This window comes from Anser cygnoides, chromosome 9 (genome assembly GCF_040182565.1).
Source record: "Anser cygnoides isolate HZ-2024a breed goose chromosome 9, Taihu_goose_T2T_genome, whole genome shotgun sequence".
In the NCBI taxonomy this organism is placed as follows: domain Eukaryota; kingdom Metazoa; phylum Chordata; class Aves; order Anseriformes; family Anatidae; genus Anser; species Anser cygnoides.
In genome coordinates, this window is record NC_089881.1 from 18222320 (window position 1) to 18245567 (window position 23248).

The following is a 23248-nucleotide window of genomic DNA, read 5'->3' on the forward strand; positions in this document are numbered from 1 at the left end:
TGGCTACCAGTACCTGGGCTAGCTACTTTACAGCTAATCCAAGTGTGTTACATGGCTGGGTATGTTGTAACTGTGGCATAGCTTTCATCCTAACACAGGTACCATTTGAATTTAGATCAGCATCAGGGCTGTGATTCTGGTCTAGGTTTGAAAATGTTAAAATCTCATCAACTATTGATGCTTTCATGATATTTCACTGCTGTCTGCAAAGGCCGGAGGAAGGGCTGCTATGGTGAGATCTCACCCAAACCAGCACTAAAAGTCATTCTTTCTCCTTCAGCTTTTGTTCTGATCTAACACTCAAACAGGTTGCACTGGAAAAGCTGTATCTCAGCAACTCTGCAGATCAAAGGTTTAAAATTTTAGATTAAATTTTGCCCAACCATAAGCATAATTTACTAAAATGTGCCCTGGTTTTCTGCTGGTAACAGAACAAAGCAAAATCTGGCACAGCCACTCTCTGGGGACCTGCAATAGAGAGCTGCCAGCAGCTATTTATTCTGAGTTATTAGTTTCCTTTGTTGTTGTTTTTTGTTTGGTTTGGTTTTGTTGGTGGTGGTTTTGGTCAGTTCATTAAAGTGGAGAAAACCCTCTTGAAAGTTAACAGAATTCTTTGCTGTGGTTTAAAGGGAGTTTGGTAATTGCTGCTCCTCCACCTGCCCAACAGGTCAGTTCTGTCAGCAGCCTCAGTGCCTGATTATGTTAGCATGTCTGATGCTTTAAAAGAAAACCAAAACCATACACATTACAGTTAATTACTTGCCAAAAGAACATCCTGTGCCCTTTTTTTTTTTAGTGAAGGGAATAGGAGAACAGTAGAATTGTGATTATTTTACTTATTTTTTTATTTTATTTCAGGCTTTTAACAATCAACCTCAAGACTGTAGATGGGAAATCCTTTAGACGTGTTGTAGTGACAATGCCCATGTCCTCCTTTTCAGACATGTACAATGATTCCTGCAGCACGGCCTCAGTAGAGTCAGACACCAAGGAGAGTGAGGTGGCCAAAAGCTTCCCAGCAGAACAGAGGGCTGGCAGCTGAATGGTAGGACCAGCCTTCCTCAGGACCCTATCCATCTCTTTGTTTATTTTGGGTGGACACTGGATCAAAGTTGCCTTTCTCACAAGCTCTGAGCTTCATAATTCTCTGAAACTTCATCAGCATGAACAAATGAGAACCACGATGCCCACCTGGCAAGCTGGGAAAAACAAACCTAAAGGAAACATGAACATCCAGACAGCGTCAAAACCCACCATCAGTATTAGAGGAGAAAAATGCTTCTTGCATTGTTTATCAAACTGTTTCAGAAGATGTGGCCTAAATTAGGTCGACAGCAGAGCTGGAGAGTTACTATGCACGCACCTTTTGGCAACTTTGCTTGAACACCGAGTTACTGCAGAGGGACACATACATGGATTTGAGTTCTTGCTCTACTATGGGGTCGCCTGGAGGTTTTTCCATTTGCTTGCCTCAGTGGCTGTGCCTTCCCCGCCCTCCTTAATTCCAGCTGATACATCACAAATGTGCCCTTTTTGCTGATGGTAAACACCAAAACCATCACATTTTAGGTTGGCTGTGGAAAGGAAACTTCTGACTTGGACCATCAGAGAGGCTTCGTGCAGCAATGACTTGACTACTTTTGCAATGGCACAGTGAACAACTTGCTGCACACAGCATTATTTTGGGATGATGCAGATGGCAACTCCTGGCCATGATGTGGAGGTGCAGTGCTTAGCCAGGAGGCAAGGATGTGTGACAGTTACTGTGACAAAGAACATGTTTAACTCTTTATATAATAGAAGTCATTCCGTTGCCCCCTCTGCAGTCTGTGGTTGCTGGTTCACAATCCTTTGCATTTGGTGCCGAGAATTCAATTGAATGCCATTTAATGTCATATGTTTGAGTAGACTGCATGCTTTTTTTGTGTGCTGGGCTATGGAGTAGGAACATTTCATCCCCCACATGGAATATACTTAAGCATCACAAATAGACAGTGAGCATTAGATGCTCCAATGAGCAGATAAAGTGTTGTAGTTAAATACTTATTTCCAGGACATTTGGTTAAAGGACTGTACCAAATCTCTGCCACATAAGGATGTAATGTACAATATAAAGTGATTACAGATTTTATTATTCCTATACAAGCCATTAGCTCATTTAGAGCAGCTGTTAAGGTGTGGAGGCATTTTGATGGTAATTGGGTCTTAGGTCCCACAAAAGCTGCTAATACTTTAGTGAAAAATAGTATTGACTAAGGTTGCAAACAGGTAAAGATCAGACTGGAAAAAATGACCCTGGAAGCTCAAAACTAAGTGATTGGCTTTTGAAATTAGAGATTTTTTGTTTATCTCTGAGAACAGTGATGCTCTATGTAAATAATAAAGGGGACAAGATCACTAAAAATGGAGAGAAAGCAAAACCAAATAACACTCTTTAGTAACTGAGCCTCTTAGCAAAACAGTAGGAGTCTGTAACGTGTTTGCTATCTTCTTTGCAGGGACCTGAATGTTTTTCTTTGCGTCTCAGTGAAGGCTGGTATTGCAAATATCGTAGTGTGTGAGTCAGGATAGCTGCAAAGCAAGTAGATAGTCCCATTCAAGAAAGCTTTGAAGTAGGTAGATAAAGGCTTATTCCGATTTTGTTTGCCTGTGAAGGCTTATTGGTTAATTATGAGTTGCACTGTGGTGGTGAATCCCCATGAATAATGTTCTTCTAACCCTCAATTTCTAAACTCTGGTTTCTGACGTTTTCTGTTCGTGACAAAAGGACTGTAACTTTTTGGTAGCTAATTTTGTCCTACAGAGATAAGAGCTTGTACATTTTGTGCTGGTCATTTACCTTAAAAATGACATGTAGGCTCCCAGGAACATGATTCCTGCTAAAATCTGCTGAAGTTATGAGCACCTTGAGGGAAGAACTGACTCCTTTCAGTCCCCCAAGGAAACGTGCAGTGACATTTTCTTGTAGTGCAATTATTTAATCCTCTCCATAAAATTACTTCACTTTGGTTTCTATATTACTTTCAGTAATTTTTGCATGGCCTGATAACAGTGCTCCTGTCTACCCCTGCCCTATGCACAGGAGAGGAACAGGGAAGGGAGCTTTGATTGCACATTAGTAAGTAAGTATAGTAAGCTTTTGTGTGTGTGTGTGAGAGAGAGATAGGGAAGGGTTATCCTGTGTATATGAAACTGCCAAAACTAGGATTTGTGACATTGCACACTCGTGGGAAGACCCAAACCTGCACTTTGGAGTTTCTGTGGAGGAATCTCATTCTAATGGTGACATGGCAGTGGGAAGTCTTCGTTTGAACTGGAGATTAAAAATCAGGTATTGCGAGTCCTTTTCCTACCTCTGCCGTGTGCAGGGTGTCAGTGTGCTGCTCCTATATCCCCTGGTGCCTCGGTATCTCCCTGTGAAATGGGAGGTATTGGATTTCCCTCATGTCCAACTCTGATGTTAAATTCTAGCATGTATGCAAAAACTGGGGACCTTTCGGGGAAAGCAAAGCATTCACATGTCCCACTGTTCCGTACGTGAGTCTCAGCAGTGGCATCCTGTGGAGTACTCAGGAGCTGGAGCAGGGAAGAGGATTACTGCAGAAGTGTCTCCTGTCTCTCCCAGCAGACCAACCCATTTGATAACTGCAAAGGTATGGGTTGGATTATAACAATACTCATTCCTACTTTGTTTTTGAAAACTTTTTTTTTCTTTTTCTCCAGTATCTCATGTTTTATCCTGCTGGACCAAAGTTTGAGTTACCCCTGCACCAGGAATGTCCTGAGGCTGGCTGGTGACTCCCTGCCCCATGGCTGTGTGCAGCAGTGACACAGCACTCAGGTCTCAGTGGTCTTTGGGAGCTGGTTGTGCCACAGCTGTTCTCAGACACACTGAACCTGAGCAGGGAGCCCACACCAGTTAGTTGTGTCTTTAAGTTCTCTGTAGAGCCAGAGAGCCAAAGGCAGCTGCCTGTTTCTGTCCCCATGTCCCTGACTCAGACCATGCTGCAGCTGCTGCTGGGGAGTTCCCGGAGCCCTTTGCCTGGCTGATGTCTGCGGTGCTCCTCAGACAGTGCGACACTGCTGGCTTTGCTTTTTTAAAGAATAAATTTCAATGGAAGGTCAGGCTGGTGACAAGTCTGAGGGCAGCTGACAAAGACTAACGTTCTGGCTTTGCTGATGCGACAGAATGGGGTTTGATGACTTTTTTGTTGTTGTTGTTTTTAATAGTGGACAGGATAGTCTTTTAATTAGTGTATTTTTGTCAAGCAAGGTGGTAATTAAAGGAATGACTCTCCATGACTCTCCATGTACAGTTTGGAATATTACCTGCCAACGTCCAGCAACGCTGATGTGTACATTAAGGTATAGTTGTTCCGTATGTAGGTCTTTGAGACTATCATGTTCAGATAGATGGACCTAAAAATGGTGGTTTCCAAATATGGATTTCATTTCAATGTTGTTTGGAGATAATATAGCAGTCATTTAGAAGTAGCCACAAAGTTTCAGCTGCAGAAAAGACAAGGCCCAAGGTAAATCTGTGCCATAGCAGCACATGGCTGAACACCGTGCCCTTGCTTCCTGACCAGCGAGGCCCTGCCAGCTGCCGGGCCACCTGGCTGTTCCCTGAGGGTCTGCACTAGCAAGATATGCCCTCCGGGGTGAGGTGTTGGCTTGGATCTCCTCTCTCTGCTCCAGTGCCAGCTTCTGTGAAATTTGCCGAAACTTCCGATCCTCGAAGCTCTGCCCTCTGCTCATTTGGGTGTGGATGGGCAATGGGCTCCTTCATTACCAGAGGCAGTGACAGACGGGCGATTCCCATGGTATCAGTCTTGCTGCTTTAGTAAACCAGGCCAGAATGTACCCAGGCATGATCCTCTCCTTCTTTCATTGTCAGACCCCACTGAATGGAGAATCAGACCAGTGATCGTTGTCCGCATCAGAAACGGCTCAGCCAAACCGTGTCTGAACCCTGGCTCATCCTGCCAGTCACAACAAAGCTGTGTGTGTGTGTCTTATATTCTGGTTGTGTATGTGATGAAAAGCCATTTTATTATCCATCGTTTTCTTAGGTTCTGAAATTTCAGACAGGATTGGGTATGAAAAAGGCCTTGTGCTTCCTTTCCAAAAATACTCAAAGCCTGGTTTCTAATACATATATGATTAGACATATTTAAGAATAGGGGGAGGAAAAAAAAAAGAGCCAAATTGTGTATTTCTTCTTGCAGTTGGAGCTGAAATAGCTGCTAAGATTTCCTCTCCCCAGCTGAGAATTGGTACAGTTTGTTTTTCTTACATATTTTCCATGGTGTTGATAATGATGTATTTGTATATTGTGGCTGATGAGAGATAATCAGACAGGGAAAAAGCACAGAATTACCTGTCCTTTTTTCCAGTCAAGACAGAATGTATGAATTTATTACAAGAAGAAAAAAAAAAGTGTGCAAATGGACTTTCTGTAATTAGGCCATTCTGACCTATGTAGAACCACACTTTGTTTGAAATTTATAAAAATTATAACTAGTACAAAGCATTGTGGTTGGTGTCTCTATATGAAGCAACAAGTCACATGAGCTTTCAGTTCAAAATAAATGTGTACTGGTAAAGGCCCATCAGCATAGCTGAAAAAAAACCACCCATCCATCCAATATAACGTTATTAGTGCAACATACATGTGTCACAAAAAGCACAAAGTGTTGTTTTAATTTTCCCTTGCCCCTCTCCCCTAGCCATGTTCCTGAATCTCTGGGAGTCTTAGGAAAGTGCAAAGGTTCACCAACACAGGTGAGAGTTGTACACGCTCATGCTGCAGTCATAAGGTGAGGAAGCTGTAGGATAGCTGTACTGTAGTTACCCCAGGATGTCTGCTACCAGTGGGTTATTGAGGAGGGCTAATTGATAAAAGTGCATGTTGTGGATCATGTAGAAGGGCAAGGAGGTAAAAATGAGAATGCAGAAACACACTGCAAATATAGAGAGCAAAATAAATTGGAATTGATTTTAATCAGCATCCAGATTTGTAGGGGCAAACTTCACCTCACCTGAGTTTTCAAGTTATTGGCCCTGTCACGTTACTGCATTTTAATATTGATGCGAGAAAAAAAAAAAAAAAAAAAGAATCAGGACCATGCCAGATCCCAGACCCTTTCTCCTGTTCCATGAGCTTATTATCCCTTTTCTACAGCCATTAAGCTTTTTCTGGGGTGTGTGTGGCTTTGCTTCCCCCACACCAAGCAGGCCGCATGGTAAGGGTGCAGGGCTGGAATCCAGCTGCACACACGGGCAGGTGTAATGCTCTGCTGCAGATCTCTGGCGTGTGGCTCCGCACGCCGGGACCTGCCCCTGCGGCTCCTGTCCCGGCTTGGCATGGCTCACAGAGGACAGCATGGGACATAGGTGAGTCACTGCGTTCTGCTGGGGAGTGGGGTTGGACACAATGCTAGCGGTGAGCCAGCTCGGGGATCCACCCTGACCCTGCTCAGTCCTTGGGCAGCAAAGTCTGCCGACAGTCCCCAGCTAGGACCAGAGCCCTTCTGGGACTTTGCTCAGCCCTGTCTGTCTCTGAGCAGGCTCTCTGAGTCGGCAGCCAGAGATCACACCTCTCCCTTCTGTGCCTTAACCTCAGAGAAGGAGTTAAGCCCTAAAGAAACTACTTCGTTAAAGAACATGGGGGAAAGTACAGGTTTACTGGTCTTAACCCTCCACTGGGGCACAGCCGCTGTCTGCTCCAGGTTATCCAAACTGGAGAGAGGAGCACGAAGCTGTGTGTGGCCCAGCAGAGCCCCAGGACTCAGTTGCAGTGAGAGCATGTCCTCCCCTGTGCTAACCCAGCAGTCCTTTCTGTTTTCACTTTCTTTTCTAAACATCATTTATTTCCTTCTGCGTTAGCCTACAGATGCGCAGCATCGCTCTCGCCCTCCCTCCCCACCTCCTTTCCACCCACGTGACTGAGCACTCTGCATCAAGTGAAACTTCGCAGCCCACAGGAAACCTCGATTCCTTTCGACCTGCTCCACGGTGAGAAGCAGCATTTCTTGGGCTTGCAGCTGTGCTGACCATGGGAAGAAGCGTGCCGCAGCTCATCTTGCTCGCCTTTGCCTGTGGTAAGTCACATCTACCAGCATTTCTCTCCGAAAAAGAGACACAGTATGCTGCTTTTATTTCTTTGCACTTAACGGACTGAAAACTTGAGGGAATCTTGTTCATAACAGTAAGGGAGCTTTCAATAAAGTCCCACTGGTAGGAAATAACTATACCTATATTTAATTGCAGCTGGTGTAGGCTTAGTCTGATGTTTTCCCTTATAAATTGCCTTGTATTCTTTGGTGACATAAGCTCTGTGACAGAGTCAGCTCAAAATAGTATCAGAAGTAGGCTTTTTAAATTTTCTTAATTAAATATGATTCCCAGGCCAGCAGAACTGACTGAAGGTCTTGAGTGAAACAAGCAAAAGAAAAACTAAAGAAACGTTGCCCGAGTCGTTATTTGTCTGCACCGCGAGGTGCAGAGTGTGAGCAGGAAAGCAAGAGCGAGGCAGAGGGTTCAGGGAAGGCTGAGGCAGGCTGGGGCTTATCTGCCAACAAACCACATCAAAGTCACTGGTCAGTCCTGCTCTGTGAAAATCTGTGGAGCCAGCCTGGTGAAGGATGTGTCCCAGCATGTAAAGTCAGCCCTTAGCACCTGTAGCTGTACAAAATCTACTTGGTAAGGATGGATGAAGAGAGATTGAAACCGTAACAGGCAAACATTCTTTTTGCTCACTGGTGGGGCACTGGGTTTCTGCGGTGTGTTTTGCTGTCAGTGTGCTGGGATCACACCAGTAACACCCCCTGTCCCCCTCCCAGTTCTGCTGTGGCAGCGTAGAGAGCAGGGGATCAGCACAGGGTCTCGACCACAAACAGCTCCAACCGTGTTTGCTCTGCTTTCCCACACCCGCTTCATATCCACAGTCTGCTGCAGTAGCCCCAAAATCTATACAAGAAAGGAGAGCAAGATCAGGCTCAGGGAAATAACTCAGTGGTCAGCAAAGATGTCTTTGGCCAGGAAGAACTTTTTCCTTGGCTGCTCTTCATCCATTTTTGATTGTGCCTTTACTAGTTTGTTGTGATCTTTTGTTAATGCCCCAAAGTCGGGTCTTTCTGCACAGGTAGGAAATTAAACACAATCAGAATTTAAAAGAGGAAGATCTGACGGGTTGGAGGTTTAAGAAACCTCTCCTGTCTTTGAAGAAAACTCTATCGGAGAGTACTGAAACCTCTCAGAAAATCTTGGTACTTTTCCAGTTCCTCAACAGCTTGAACCAAAGAGCCTTTCCCCTGACTGTAGGAGCTGGGTCAGGTTTTTTTGTCCGTAACTATTACAAAATCTGCCAGCCAAATACAAACATTTCTTCCGGGCAGCGTAAAGCAGAACAAACCTGCTGGGCTGCTGAGCAGTGGGAGTGTGTGGTTAGCAAGAAGGAGAAAAAAATCCCCAGCAAGAGGTTCTCCCACCCACCCCATTACAGAATGTCAGGCTGAGACATTTTGCTACCAGGTCATGGCACTGAGCACTCCTCTTCCTCTGTGGTGCCTGGAAGCAGAGCTGTTGTGTGCTTTTTCTAGCATTGACTCTCACCCCTGAAACCTCCCCTGTCACCATGACTTGAAAACAGGAGCTTCCAGGCCCAGATTAGGAACAAAGGAAAAAAGAAATGGAAACTAACAGCAGGATTCAGGGCTTCGTTGTTGCTCTGTGGCCACTTTTGACGGCCAGGACCACTAGGTGCAGAGAGCGATCCTTACCCACCCCTGGGAGGGCTTGCTGAGATGTAGCCCATGTGGCCAAATGCCTTTTGAGAAGATGACTCAAGCCAACGGGCAGCATGGCTGTGGCCCAGCAGAGGCTCCAAAATGCTGGGCAGAGCTGTAGGAGGAGACATCTGGTATGTTACCTGGTGAGAAACAAGCCACAGGCTACTCCAAAGGCACTTTGGAGTTTACCCCACAGTGACCCCATGGGGTTGAACGTTTTTCTGATGAAAAATAGTTAGGTTGAAATGACCTTTAGGGGGAAAAAATGAAGTTTCCTTTAAAAACTATGGGCAGCATCCAAGCATTGGGAAATAATGTTTCTCTATGTCTATATGATACTGTGTCATCTGGTCACTAACCAAAACAGATCGGTTAGGTAAAAACTGAGAAGTACTGACTATTTAAGGCATTGAAATTTAAATACGGGTTGTTTCATGAACTTAAAGGGGGAAAAAAGAGTGAAAATTGCAGCAACTTCTTTTTTTATCTCTATTGTGCTCGTTCAGATTGAACTACCTGTACCTGGTACACAGCAACTGCTCTGGTTTTCCGCTGGCCCTATCGATGTGAGCATACAGAGAAGGAGAGAAGTTATCTGCTTTCCAGCTTTGCCATCAGATGTTGTAAAGTCTAGGGGAAAGTGAGGAAATGAACTAAAGTATGATTATTAATTATGGCATTTTTAGGTCCCTTCTGATAAAATTCAGTATCTGAGGGATCTGTCCTGCCAAGTTTTTTGTGCCTTTTCAACTCTATCAAGTTGTAGTATGGGAATTTATCTATGTCCTCCATCTAATTTAGGCAGTAAGGCATTTAACTAGCACATCAAGGAATACATTTATGCCCACGATTTGTGACTTTTGGCTTGATCTTGTCTTTTCAGTGTCTTGGTGCATATTCACAATCAAAGACTCAAACAGAAGAGCTGTGACCTTTATTTATTCTTACAATGTACATTTCCACCTTGTCTTCACTTTGTTAATTTTATTTAGGAAACAGATATTTTCTCTACAGTTCTGCAAGGGATACGTTTCTGCAAATGTTGTAAGATGCAAGCGTAATTTTGCTGCTGTGACTATTTTTAGCTGTGGTCCAAAAAGCCCCTGAATGTTATACCTTGAAATTTGTTTTTTGTTGTTGAAAGACCATCACTAAGAGGGCTCATCTTCCCCATTTGGAATATCCCCTTGGGTATCTCCCATGAAGAACTTGGGGGTTCAGGCTGACATAGCTACAACAACACCATAAATACATTTTTGGAATTTCCCTGTCTCCCAGACTGGTTTCCCAGACTGTTCTGAATCATTATAACCATTATGCTTCCTCTCTTCCTTCAAATACAAAAAAAAATTCCTTTTCTCCATGCTTTGTTTGTAAGTAACCAACCATCCCTTCACTTGTTCCACCCAGATTTCCTTTTATCAGTACAGGCTGTTAAAACAACACCCATAAGCCATAAAACTTCTTTAGACCCTGATAATTTGCTCCTAGCAAATCTTGCTGTATTACTGTTTGTGAGGGAATTAATGTGCTGTGTGGGGATTGTGCAAAATCTACTCACACTTCCAGCATCCTCTGGCTTCTTCAGCAGCAAAAGGAGCATGTGGGGAGCCAGGAACCAATGTGCTGCCACTGCAACAGTTATATTCAGAGGTGTGAAGACTGGGAGAGTGGTGAGAAATTATGGGTTGTCCACCAGCATGTCTGCTTGTACTCTCCTATCATGGCGGGAGCCAAAGAAAGAACAAAATCATATCACCCATTTGATGATAACAAAGTCAGTGCAGTTATGTTGCAGGTATCAACAAGACTGTTAAATGCAAATGTTTTAGACTACTCAATTTTTTGCTTTTTTGCAGCATTTTCTTCCTGCTGTGCTGAAGTGGCACTGGTTGCCAAGCAGTCTCCACAAACCACATCCTTCCACCATACAGTTACTTCTGCTCAGCCACTTTCCCTTTATCACTCTTCGCCCCATCGAGGCACCACGGTTCAATCTAACAGCACAGCCTCCATGAGCCATACAACAACTGCGCAGAGAACAGGCCAGCATCAGGTAACAGCAGCACCAGCCCTCTACGTGACAGCCCAGGCAGGAGCAGCCACCAGAAGAGCAGCTGGCCAGACATCTCCCATGGTACTAACCACAACAGCAGCAAACGCAACTGCAGCTGGCCAGGCTACAACCCAAGCAATGGAAACAATTACACGGGCTGTGAAGAACACAACCGTATACTCCGTGGCCCCAGCCAACCAAACCACAACACACACAAGCACAGCTACGAACACAACCATGAAGAATACAACATCAGAGAAACAAATGACAACCACTACCAGAACTGTTACAGCCAAGAAAATTATAAATCCCACCACAACATCAACAAATCAAACAACAACTCCTAAAAGTCCAACAGCCACAGCCATGACCAACATGACCACCGTTCATCCGCGGACTCAAACAACCATCTCATCTAGTACAGTGACGGTGAGACCCACTCTTGCACCACAGCCTTCTCCCATCCCCACTGGCACATACACCCTATCCAGTGGGAACAAGACCTGCATCAAAGCAGCGATGGGTTTGCAACTGATGGTTCAAAACAAACAGAAGGTGAGGTGAAAGCACTACAGGGCTCAGCCTTGTAATTTCTGTTTCTTCATTTGCTGGAATTTATTCTACTCCTTGCAAAGCAATTTGCAGAATTAGGTTGTATGATAAAAAAGTGGTTTGCTACCAGACTAGGGCCTTTTCTGTGCCCCAGCAGTTCAGCTGCTCTACTTTGGCTTGTATAATGATTTCTTTGGGATGTATGGGTGCCTTTTTATTTCAGTGATGCATCTGTGGTAGCGATACTTGGGAGGGCAGAACAGGCTCCAGTGTTCTTTCTATTTTCCAGAATAGGAGACTAGTTAAAAACTGAATTGACTTCAGTGTAGGGCTTGAAACTGCAAGTTGCAATGAAAGCAAGAAATTTGCAACTCACAGACTTGGATTCAGAGACAGGTTGTCTTGATGCTGGCATGTGGAGTTCTTAGGAGCACGGAAACTGCCAGGCTGGATCAGAGCATGGACCTGGGTAGCTGCCACCTTCTCTCGGTGGTGACCCATGGTGGATAATTCAGCAAAAGATGTAAGAAAACTTGAAATGGTGGTTGTAGCCCTCGCTGTTAAAGTTCTGTAGCCTCCATTAATATAGTATGTGGGGTTACATCGTCAGGCTCTGGAGTTCATACTTCTTGAGACATCCCCATTGCAAATCCAAATATTTTTGCCTGAAATCAGAACATTTCTAACATGGGATGAGTATCTAATATAGATGAAAGTATTTTTCACCCCTTGTCTGGCTTGAAGCCAGACAGGGAGTGTTATTCCTGACTTCACCAGACCACAGTGAGATTTTTATTGCAAAAGTTAGGCGTGTTTGAGACCAAGGGAACTGAGGAGTGTATTAAGGGCCTCAGAGGTCTCCTTTCAGACCACAGCATGGGTTCGCAGAAGTTAGAGATGAACTGTGAGGAGGCGATACAGGGTGACAGAGGAACAGCCCATGCAAAAGCCAATCTAACCACTGCCTGCCTCTGTCTTGAACTTTCTTCTGCCCTCAGGCACAAGTTCCCACTGCTCCCTCTCTTTAAACTATTGCTGGCGCTCATCTAACCCTGTTCTAACTCATTTCAGTTCACTAAATGAGCAGAAAGCTCTTCTTTTCTGCCAGTTTAATGCATTGGAACAGCTCGGTGCTAGGGCTGGTTTACAAGCAGGGAAGGACCCTGGCAGCCAGCAATTAGGCTGTGCTGGAGCCACCAGCCATTGTCCTGTTCATCCAGACACACAGAGCTTGTCTGGAAAAAAATATATTTATAAATCTCTGTGTGTTTCATACTCAATTTTCCCCTCCTCTCCTTAAGCAGCCTCAGAATGTCTCTTCTCTCCACAGGAGCGGATGGAGTACATGACTGTCAACCCCAACGCGACGCAGATATCTGGAAGCTGTGGGACAGTGCAGTCCGTGCTGAACATCACCTTCAGCGGAGGGTTTATAAACTTTGTCTTTGTAAAGGTAATTCTTGCATTTGGTGGGAAGGAGAGTTTAGGTTTGAGGAGCTGGAACCCAGGCTGCCTCTGATCCTCTCCCAGCCACCGCAGTGACACAGTGTGTGCTGCAGGAAAAGGCATTTCATCTACCTCAGTGCTAGTTTTCCACGTGTGTAAGGCATTATTATTCCTGTCCTTCCCAGGGGGCTAGAATCATAGAACCATGATTAATTCAGGCTGGGAGATACCTGAGGTCACCTGGTCCAACCCCCAGCTCAGAGCAAGGCTACCTTCAATGTTACATCAGGCCTTGCTTGTTTGAACTCTGAATTTTGAAAGGTTCTTGTGTGTAATAAAGAGTAAGTACAGCGCCCTGAGATCCTTTGGTATAGAGTGCTAAAGAATGGTCTTACAGCTAGCAATCTAGCAATACAAAGTCTAGATTAGCCCTAAGCAAAATATTCCTCTCATATTTACAGAGGTAAAAATCTAGCTGGGGGGAAGGCCAGGTCTGCTGCTTGCATTAGATGGGGACAGAGAGAATGGGTTTGGGACTGGAGCCCCAGGAAGCCTGCACAGGAACAAGGTGTGTGTGCTGAGAGCTCTGACTCCTGCTGTCAAGTTGTTCTTACAAAACGGTGTCTCAGGGGCAACCTGAATGCATGCGGAGTTAGTCATTTGCTTCCCATAAATACTGCCCAGCCAAAAGCTGGCTGTGGTTGTTAAATCCAGAGGGCAACCTGTGCGGGTGTATGTGCCCAGGAGCCACAGCCTGCCCACAGCCAAGGGGGCCTAATTTCTTCTAATTTCTGCGTGAAAAATTCCAAACAACTGGACTACAACAACAAAATTGTAGATAAGTGCCCTTAAAATGCACCGTACCAGGGAGACTTATATAAATATGCAAGGAGCCTTGGGCAAGAGAGAATGTATAAAGACACTAATGGACAGGCAGATATGGGCAGGGAGGAATACAAGGGTTGGAGCCCAGTGAACACTCTTGGAGTGCAACCCGCAGTAAGGCCGTGTCCTGGAGCTCCATAGAGCTGCACTTGGCCGTTACTGCTGACCTGTGCCTTTCAATTAATCAGGCTAAAATGTCAATCTTACGGCCTAGTCCCAAGCTCAAATTAGTGACAATTAAGGAAAGTACAAATGGTTAATCAGTCACCATCTTCAGTTCAACTGGGAGCCAGCAGGTCCTTGGAAATTTGGTAAATTTCCATGGAAAGTCCAAGAGGCACCAGCAAATTTATATCACACTTGAGTACTTGGTCATTAATGCTTGAGCAGAGAAAAGGATTTGATCGATAATGGTCTTGATTTTAGTTTATGGCAGGAAGATTTCTAGAAGCTGCAGAGGAAAAGTGAGATGAAAAATCAAGGAGCTCTTTTAAAATAAGCGATCAGTTCAGACCATGAGTGCTTGGTTTAAATGTATGCTTTCTGCAACAAGGGTGGCATTTTCTGTGTTATGAGGATCCTTAGAAAAAGTCTGGTGATTCAAGTACCCATAAAAATACCAGCTCATAGCAGTGCTAAGTAGAGTGACGTGAACCTTTGGGAACTACTTGACCTCTCTTGTCCTGAAAAAGGTCCTGAACTGGCACAGCATCAGGCAATCCACCCAAGATAAGCCTCAAGAGAGTGCCAGGGCTCGGCTTAGCTTTCTTTGAAATGTGAGGCAATAAGAAATATTTTTGCTGCTGTCTCTGATGTGTTTGGTCCCCACAGCCTCTCCAGCTGCTACAGTGCTGGCTTTGAACCAGGGGTGCTCCAGAGGAGGCACTTCTGGTTTTCAAGGGTGACAGAGGAGCTGGGTTGTGGCCACGGTGTGGCTGTGGGGAGGTGAGGAGCTGGCTCAGTACTCACCGTTCCCGGGTGCCTTTTGCAAAGAACTCGCCAAAAGGAAATTTTGCAACTAACCCCCAGTACGTGAAGTAGGAGCAGGTGTTTACCCCAAGCAAAGTCATTAGCTGTGTCCAAACACAGCTGCCAAAAAAAATGTGTTATTTGACCTCTGTATTTCTTTAAGCAGGAACAATGCTAAGAGCCGCTTTCTTTCTTAAACTTCTTTCACAGTCCATCCCACCAGTTTTAAAACTGCATGACATTAAAAGTGGGTGCCCAGGAGACATTCGTGTCTGCTGTCATTTCACAACCAGCTGCACTCACCAGTCCCTGTGTGTTCACACCTGGAATTAAAGCCAGTAATGGGGCTGCTGCATAAATACTCCCGCACAGCTAGCAGGTAGAAGCCCCTGAGGCCAGCTCTCATGTTGTGACAGTCCTGGGGAGGACAGTGTTCAGGTTGCACCAAGGTTTTAGAGCATACACAGGCAGGACCCTCAGAGGAAATTTTGCTCTGCGCTGTAGTACCAGGTGCCTTCCATGCCAGCAGTCTGTAGGCATATGGAGTTAAGCCAGCCAGCACCAACAGTGTCAACAGGGTTGAAATAGCAGTTATTTCTTCCCTGTAGACACATCCAGGTTGCTGATTCCTCATTTGTAGTGACTGCTGTTGGCAGACAAAATAGAAAATGAGAGGTGCTAGCGTGTAGAGATGAGCTCCTGGCTCTCTGCTTGTTGCTGACCTCTCCCAGAGCAAAACATCAATGAACACCAAAGCACGGCTGCTTTCTGCAGTTTATTCACACAGAGGACATCTGTGCATAAAGTGCACTGCAGTGCGGGGAGTCCTAGGTACTTTTAAATGTATCAGCTTAGGTCATGCAAGCAGTCAGCCTGCAGGTCAGCTTGCAATTCAGTGCAGGATTACCCATGCAGGCATTGTAGGAACTTTACATGAAAGCAAAACAGGTTGCTAAAACTAAACTGGTCTTATGACATGCCTTGTGCAATGTATAACATTTGCTTAACTCCCTCCTACTTTGGGTTACCACAAGTATCACACTAATGTCTAGCTTGAGCAGTGTGTGCAAAAGCACATCTGCACGGTCCTGTTTCACCGAACTGAGCAGAACTGGTGATGTATCTGAGATCCCTGCATTACACCAGCTTACCTAGTTAGGATTTGGAAAAGAAAAAGCAATACATCCAAGCAAGTTGGATGGGTCTCGAACGTGATGCTTTAAAAAGTGTTTCTTTGGGATTTTCTGTGTGGGCCTACTTCGCTATTGTGATTGTTTTGTTCACTAATATAGGGATGGAGTAGGAATAATGATACATCTTCTTTTTCAGAAAGCTCCCATATACTATGTCAGTGCAATTGAGGCTGGATTACAGTTACCTTCTGAAGGTCAGTGATTTTATGCTTAAAGTTCACTGTGTTAATTTCCTATCAAACTATTCTGTGTGTGGGATAGGCTTTCATATCTTTAAAACACTGAATTTTGCAAATTATGCATTTACTAGGCTTTCAATGTGTCATTCACCTAAATATTGTCATGAAAATGGAAGAGAAGTGACCAGGCTGCAGTTTCATCAGAATTTTAAAATTTTCCTTTTGTCCTCAAAAACTTTCCATTTCCTTTCACTAGGAGGCTGTTTTAGCAGTGTTACTGTGCATGCCCATTTGTCACTGTCTCCTCTTTATGGCCTCCAGGTGTACTTTACTACATAGCCATACATGAGGAGCATTTTACAGCAAAACTGGGGAATTCCTTTAAGTGTGCCAGCAAGCAAACCTTTGGCTTGGAGAAGACCTTCCAGCTACTCATCATTAATATGCAGCTGCAGGCCTTTGATATTGTCGGTAATCAGTTCGGAAAAGGTAAGTAATCTGCAGACCTTTTCCACCTTCTGAGATCTAATTGTCAGCACTCTGATAGCCTGAGGTATCTCCTTCTGCTAGATTTTAACCATATAAACCACTTCCCAAATACTGTAACCTGACTAACCTGTCTTACCCTTTTCCCAGTCATTTTCAACATGGTGCTAATACTTCGGGAAGACAGAAGAGTATCTTTCCCTCCTGCATTAAATAACTTCTGTTTCCCATTTTCATTAAAAATGTTCAACTCTACAGCCACCATTTTATTCCTCTCAATCCATTTTCTTCTAGAGCAAGCGGAGGTGTGCTCACCACCATTGCACTGGCTTCTTCCAGCCCCTGATACGCAATACAGTTCAGTTCAAGGTCACTGCTCTCAATATAGCCAGATCTTAGCTGTTTTGAAAAGTTCTTGACACCCATGACATCCCACAGCTGCAGCAGTGAAACTTCCAACTAATAAGGGATATTTGTTAATGCAGGATGATACTCTCAGAGCAGCTGTGTCTAGACATGATGAAATGTGCTCCAGAGGAGGAGCATGGTTGGCATGCTCCCTAGTTCCAGAATTAAATCTGATGGTTATTTCTGCAATTTGTCTGTTTTGCAGAAAGGCAAATGTAGCTTATTACTACTCACTGGGAAGACAGAGACAGACCAGTGCTGATTCCTCTAGTCCCTGGATTGCCTATTCTGGCACAATATATTGGGGCTAGTCACAGATTCTTCCCTACACCCACACCTATGTTTCCTTCCACAGGGAAGTGGGTTGTTGCCATCCGTGTTTCTTGTCAGGATGCAGCCAGGACCTGGCTGGGTGTGGGGTTCAGGGCTGATGGGTGACCTTTTAAATTCCCATGTTTCACAGTATGGGCGCTCTGTTTACTGCCTTACTTCTTATGAGGTGCATGAAAGATTCTACACAGAACAGAGGTGGTCTCAGTGGTACCCTGAAATCTCTTTCAAATAGCACATCTTTATGTTCCTGTGACTTCCTCTCAGGGTATTTTCCATACAAGAATTCAGGTGGACAGATAGGCCTATCAGCAATCCAGCCCTTTACATGCACTAATAAAACATTCCCTTCTTCTGCCATCTGACTTCCTTCATGCCTACAAAATATTGCCCCTGTATTCTTCTTAATTTAGATCTCTCTTTTGACTCCGTTTGGCTCTGTCTGACTCATTCTCTTGTTCAAAATTTTGGCTGCTTTTCTTATTCTAGAAGGAATATAATGGGAAACTGCACCTGGAACTTTTTTAAGATACGGAAGGGTTTTTTTTACAAACTTCCTTTAAGTTCTTAAAACCCACACTGAGAATTCAATCTGTGCTCTCATTCTCATGAAGATTTTTTCACAGGATAAAACTGAACCGGGACAACTCATACAAGTCAAAGTCCCATCTGGTCCTCATATTCATGTTTGAATTTTTACGATGTATGAAATCAGATATGGCTTTTGGTATGGCCTCACTTCTGGCAGAGGCAGCTTAGAAAGGGTCTCTCTCTTCAAGGTCAGGCTAACCTCTGTTAGCCAATACCATACACAAAATTAAACTACTTTTGCTCTTAATCAAAGGGCTGAGAAAGCAGGTACCATCTCTGAAAGAATTCTCCAGTGGCTGTGAAATAGTTATGACAGTGTTACATAAATCTGCTGTGTATGTACATTTTGAGATACCAAAATCCCCAGCGAAGGAAGGGTTCTGTAAAGTAAGCACATCACCAGCCTCCTGCCTGTAGGTTTCTTGAGACCTGTAGTTTCACTTCTGTTGGTCTGGATTTGCTTATCATTTAAAGAGGAAGAAAGCACCGATGATCACTGGTTTCAAGATGCTTACATTTTTGTAAAGACTGCGGCAGTGTTACATCTATAACTTGGTCTGAGTCTGAAAAACTCTAAGTGTCTTCTGAACTGCATTTCAGTAGATCAGAAATAATTCCTAGAGTTCACAGACCAAGGTTTTCCTCAAAGTAAAGTGAGTAAAGTTTTTGAGAACTTTTGAGAAAAGCTTGTATTCACAAATTTCTGGAATGTGGATGCATAGTCTAGAAGCATGGTGTTCTGCTCCAACACGTTCTTTGATCTCCTTTTACTTTCAGAAGAAGAATGTTTTCGTGATAAAAACAGGAAGGCAGTTCCTGTCGCTGTGGGCTTGAGCATACTGGGACTGTTGGTCATCGTGTTCATCACATTCCTGATTTCCAGAAAAAAGCCATATAGAGGATACGAACGTATATGAGATGCCTTTGTACTTCCAAATGCGTATGGCAAGTAGAGAAGTCCGAAGTTTTTGCTTCTACCTGGCAGTCTCGCTACCCTGGAGGCATATTTTTAAGTGAAATGACACCATGTGTTTAAAGCTAATGCATGTTTCTGGGAGTGATTTCATTAAGGTGGGAAGGAGAGGACTTATACCCTGTATTTTAGGCTATTCTTAGCATCTAATTTAGATGTAGTCCAGATGACCAAAGTTGAAAGAATAAATTCCTTATATTATCGACAAAGGAGGAATTCAGACCACCTAAGTCAGATGATCAAAAATAGTTTAAAGCAGACAGTATCACTATCCCCAAAATCAATTAGATTTTTCTTAAAAATAAAATAAAAAGTTAGCAAGAACCTATTTCTTAAAGATGGCATTCAGATTTCTTAGAAGAGATGAGTCCAGTAGTACAACATTCCAGTGAGCAGAGCAGAAGTCCACAGCTACAGACAACCCTGTTAAATCAGAGCTCAGTGCTAGCCTTGTGGGAATATTGTGTTTGCTGAAAGCTCAGGGCAAGTGTAAGTATGACTTCCATTGATAAACAGGTTCCCACTAGTCCTTTAAAATACAAGGGTTACAATTAGTAACTTCTTGTTGCTTCCTACTAAGTCTTTCAGAGGGACACAGTGATAATACATTACCCTTACACTGAAGGCAGTATTTTTAGATTTTTTTTCTAGCTGCAGGTGACTCTGCATGCAGATATGATGACTCAAATAGGGTCTCTCTTGATGTGGGAACATACCATTGCCACTGAAAATGCTGGGGATTAAGTAGCCAGCACTGTGGGAGACCTGCACAAGGTCCTTGAGCAAACAGAAATCCACCGAAGCTCTCTGTTTAAGGCTTCCATGGGAACTAAAAGCCTGCACAGGCTTTGGGCAAACATTCTGCCCAAGAGTGAATGCTACCCAATGCACTTACAGCTGACCAGCCAGATTTTCATATGGAAATAGTTTGGAGTTGCTTTAAAGCACATTATTTGTAACACTCTGTAGTCTGTTTCCTGCTAAGCAAATGATGAAGGTTTGTAAGCGGTAATTGCTTATGAGAGTAATTAAGTTCAGCTAGTGTTCTCTGTTGTTACACAAGATTTACAAAGCTAAACGTATGCACATAAACACACGTGTACACACACATACCACATACAAATCTCCTTAGTTCAGCAAACTACATGAAAATGATAAGAAATTATATATAAAAACATTTATAAAAGAGAAAATAATATTCTGTAAGAGCTCATTTCCTCCTTAGGGGTTAGGGCAATGGCTTAAATGTTACTAGTACAAGTTTTGCCTTGAAAAGGACTTTGAAATGGCACCCATTAAACAAAAAAAAGACTGAAGTTATCAGTAAAAATTCCTTGTTTGTTGTTAGTTTAATTTGGAAATAAACAACATAGAAATTCTGGAAGATATTTGGATTTCCATTAAGCAATGGCCCAAATCCTGAGCAGCTATGAATGGCAGTGCATTTTCATGGGGTAAAACTGATGTCAGTACCTTGTGAGTGTAATTTGCCCTAAGTATTTTTAAAAATAGTTTTGATTTTTTACTAGTATTTAACCATTGAGAGTTTACTTATTTAAATTGAGAAAGGAAAGAAATCCTTCCATTCCATGAATTCCTGGAAGGTGCTGGACCACATCAAGCAGGAAACACGTCTCAGCGATCGCACCATTCCATAGTCACTGTAACAGGTAGCTATGGAATTAACAATCTGCAGAAATGTTCCCTTTGACTCTGAATGAACCCATAAATAAGAAAGATGAAGGCAATTTTGAAGCACTTTTGCACTTGGAGAAGAATAAGGCAGAACTCAGAACCAGCTGTGAGCAAGGGAGGCAACTGACTACAATTAGAAGGTAAAGTAGCATCCAGCCACAATAATTTGAATGCTCCAGTATTTCAATGATTATTTTGTAAAAGGCTCCAGCAGTGTTGATATTACTTAGAAAACTTTAGCTTATTTTAGCTCTTCCTCTTTTTCCCCCTGTTAGGGGACACACAGCCCACTGACCTCAGTGTCTTTGTTCAGGCCCTGGGCTTAATAGGATCTCCCTAAATATCAGGGTGATCTTCCTGTTCATGGTTCCTCTCTCATGAAAATCAGTCAGTTAACAGGAGATCTGTGTGCTGGGAACAAGTTCCTGTCTCTAAGAACTGAAGGTCTGGAAAGATTTGGGGAATTTTGAGACTGCTGCTTGTTTCTTTTGAACAAAGTGAAATGTCAAGTTTTGTTCATCTGATGAAGAAGTGAAGCTGTGGGTTATTCCTGAGTTATTTGTTCCGAAGTAGAAGAGAACAGTTTCAATACTATTGAACTGTTGTTTAGAAAGCAGATTTTTTTAATATGGTATTAAAGTTTTTTGTGTGTTTGTTTTTGTTTTAAACAATGTAATTGTTGAGGTGTACAGCAACTAAAGGTAAATATATGTGGAAGTGCTTCCAGTTGAAAATGAGCCCCTGTGTGCAATACTGATGCTTGTGTCCTAAACTGTGACATGTGGACATTTTAACAAGCATTGCCTTAAAATCAGAGCTCCACACACAATCTGACCTGAAGCCGTTCTGACTGGTGGTCAATAGCATCTTTCCAACTCAAAACTAAGTCCTGTTTCACATGTTCTTTGGGGTTTTGGGTTGTCTGATCTGTATGGTTTGTTACTTCTGTTGATATGAATTTAGCATTTTCTTGTTATGTTCTGTACTGAAAAAGCTCTTTATGTTAATATGAAGTCTTTTAACATTTTCTAGTAAAATGAGACTAGAAAGATGTTCTTAATAGTTGGTAATTCTGTGTTTAATTTTGTGACATCCTCTGGCATATTTACCAGTGATGCAAAGTTAATGCTTTTTTCTCCCCATTTTTTTCTCACTTGCATGAATCAAACTGTTGGTATTGAACAATGCTTAGATTCATGTTTAACTGATCAATTTTTATGTTTTTTTATTGCTATTATTTGTTTGCTGTTTTTCTGAAGCTGCCTACAGTCCTTTCTGGGCTTGCCCTAAATGGCAAAGGTGAAGTGCCCGTGTTCTAAACCCATAAAACAATTGCAAGTTCCCATGACACGCTGCCAACATGCAGCCAGATGAGTCCGGTGGAGTTAGTGCTTTACAGCAGCAGAGGATCCATTGGACAAGTCCCAGCCTGCATGCTGTCACCTCCTTCCCCGAGCACAAAACACTCAGGCAGCCCGGTGCTCTACTGCTCCTCTCACGCCAGGGCAAACTGCTCACGGTGGTCTCTCGCACACCCAAGTTAGATACAAGAGCATCCCGTAGGTATATGCTGTCACAGTTAGCCAAGCAGCCAAGGAGTTTATAAAGCAAAATTTAATTGCTTTCAGTCATTTGTTGCTCTCTGATGTACAAAAATATCGTCATCAAAAAAAAAAAAAAAGTCCAAATTAAAAACCAGCAGTTATTTCTTGTTGAACAGAGGAAGGGAGATGTAGATTAGCTTCCTGAGTGTATGAAGATGGTCTGGGTGATCGCTTCTCGCTTGCTATAACATGTGGTTGCTGAAAATTACTTTGTTATGAGACGTAAGATATGCTCATTATTTTTCTATTATTGGTATTTCTATAATAAAGACTATATTTAGTCCTTACAGTTTGAATTTCTGTGCAATTGTTTTCTTCTGAGTGCTGTTTCACCTAAGCTGTTTAAAATAAAATTACAGTCTAACAAACAGGCAGGGCCATATGGGCCTTGGACACAAGCCACATACACAGATTTGCTTATATCCTAGCCATGACTCTGACAATGATTTTTTCTGTGGTTTGGGCATCTCATCTGACATTTCTATCTATGTGTCATCAGCATTAAAAAAAATAAATAAAATTGAACATAGTATTAAGTTTTCTGTTAATCCCCCCACAACTTCCTGAGTTGCTTTTTTTGTATGTCTACTTCTCGTTTTGGTTCCTATTGGTCCAATAAACACAGACCATAACTCACAGCAGATGTAATGGATGTTTTTTAATTTGTGTTTAAACTCTTTTCACAGATAATAATCTTAGGAACTGTTCTGAGAGTCTTCGGAAGAGAATGCATCCTTTCAGTGTTCAGTTATGGAAAACAGAGGAAATAAATAGCTCGGAAAATACCAGATATTAATTCCAGAATTCAACAGTTTCTATGCCGTTCAAAGGAATTCCCCAACGAATGTGACTTTGCTGTGATTTTGCTGTTCGTTACGTCAATAACACAACAGCCACCTTAAAATAGCAAAGCCATGACACAGCTGTGAGGGGTAAACTGCTCAGTAAAAGGGGGCACACAAAAGTTCTTCAGATTCATCTTCAAAGATTTTCCAGTGAAACTTGAAGCCAAGTTTAGCTAATAAGCACAGCCAGACCCCATTTTGGGTGCAGGTTCCCGTAACGTCTCATTGTCGGGAGGCTGCACAA

The 23248-nt window shown here is 43.1% G+C and overlaps 2 protein-coding genes across 21 annotated transcripts in view; both read left to right on the top strand.

Moving 5' to 3' along the window:
• Positions 1 to 6119, top strand: part of MCF2L2 (MCF.2 cell line derived transforming sequence-like 2) — a 167538-nt gene extending 161419 nt beyond the window's left edge. For 17 of the 20 annotated variants that reach the window (XM_067002231.1, XM_067002239.1, XM_067002230.1 and 14 more), the window contains one exon: positions 942 to 6119. In XM_067002231.1, coding sequence (XP_066858332.1) covers positions 942 to 1042 — 101 coding nt within the window. In that variant the 3' untranslated portion in view covers positions 1043 to 6119. Of the gene's footprint in view, positions 1 to 858 lie in introns of all 20 variants that reach the window. The other 3 variants (XM_067002236.1, XM_048059607.2, XM_013174837.3) reach the window with 1 other exon arrangement.
• Positions 6120 to 6266: 147 nt separating this feature from the next.
• LAMP3 (lysosomal associated membrane protein 3) lies at positions 6267 to 22797 on the top strand. The gene is made up of 6 exons (XM_013174847.3): positions 6267 to 7103; positions 10652 to 11403; positions 12731 to 12853; positions 16030 to 16087; positions 16394 to 16561; positions 18665 to 22797. Exons 1-6 carry the CDS (start codon positions 7058 to 7060, stop codon positions 18802 to 18804), a joined length of 1287 nt encoding a protein of 428 aa, XP_013030301.2. The 5' UTR covers positions 6267 to 7057; the 3' UTR covers positions 18805 to 22797.
• The last annotated feature ends 451 nt before the right edge of the window (positions 22798 to 23248 follow it).

Excerpts from the sequence above, each read along its gene's own strand:
- LAMP3 (XM_013174847.3), top strand. The coding sequence starts at position 7,058 with ATGGGAAGAAGCGTGCCGCAGCTCATCTTGCTCGCCTTTGCCTGTG. Across the intron at positions 12,854-16,029 it reads TAAACTTTGTCTTTGTAAAG|AAAGCTCCCATATACTATGT; the intron begins GTAATTCTTGCA and ends CTTCTTTTTCAG. Across the intron at positions 16,562-18,664 it reads CGGTAATCAGTTCGGAAAAG|AAGAAGAATGTTTTCGTGAT; the intron begins GTAAGTAATCTG and ends TTTTACTTTCAG.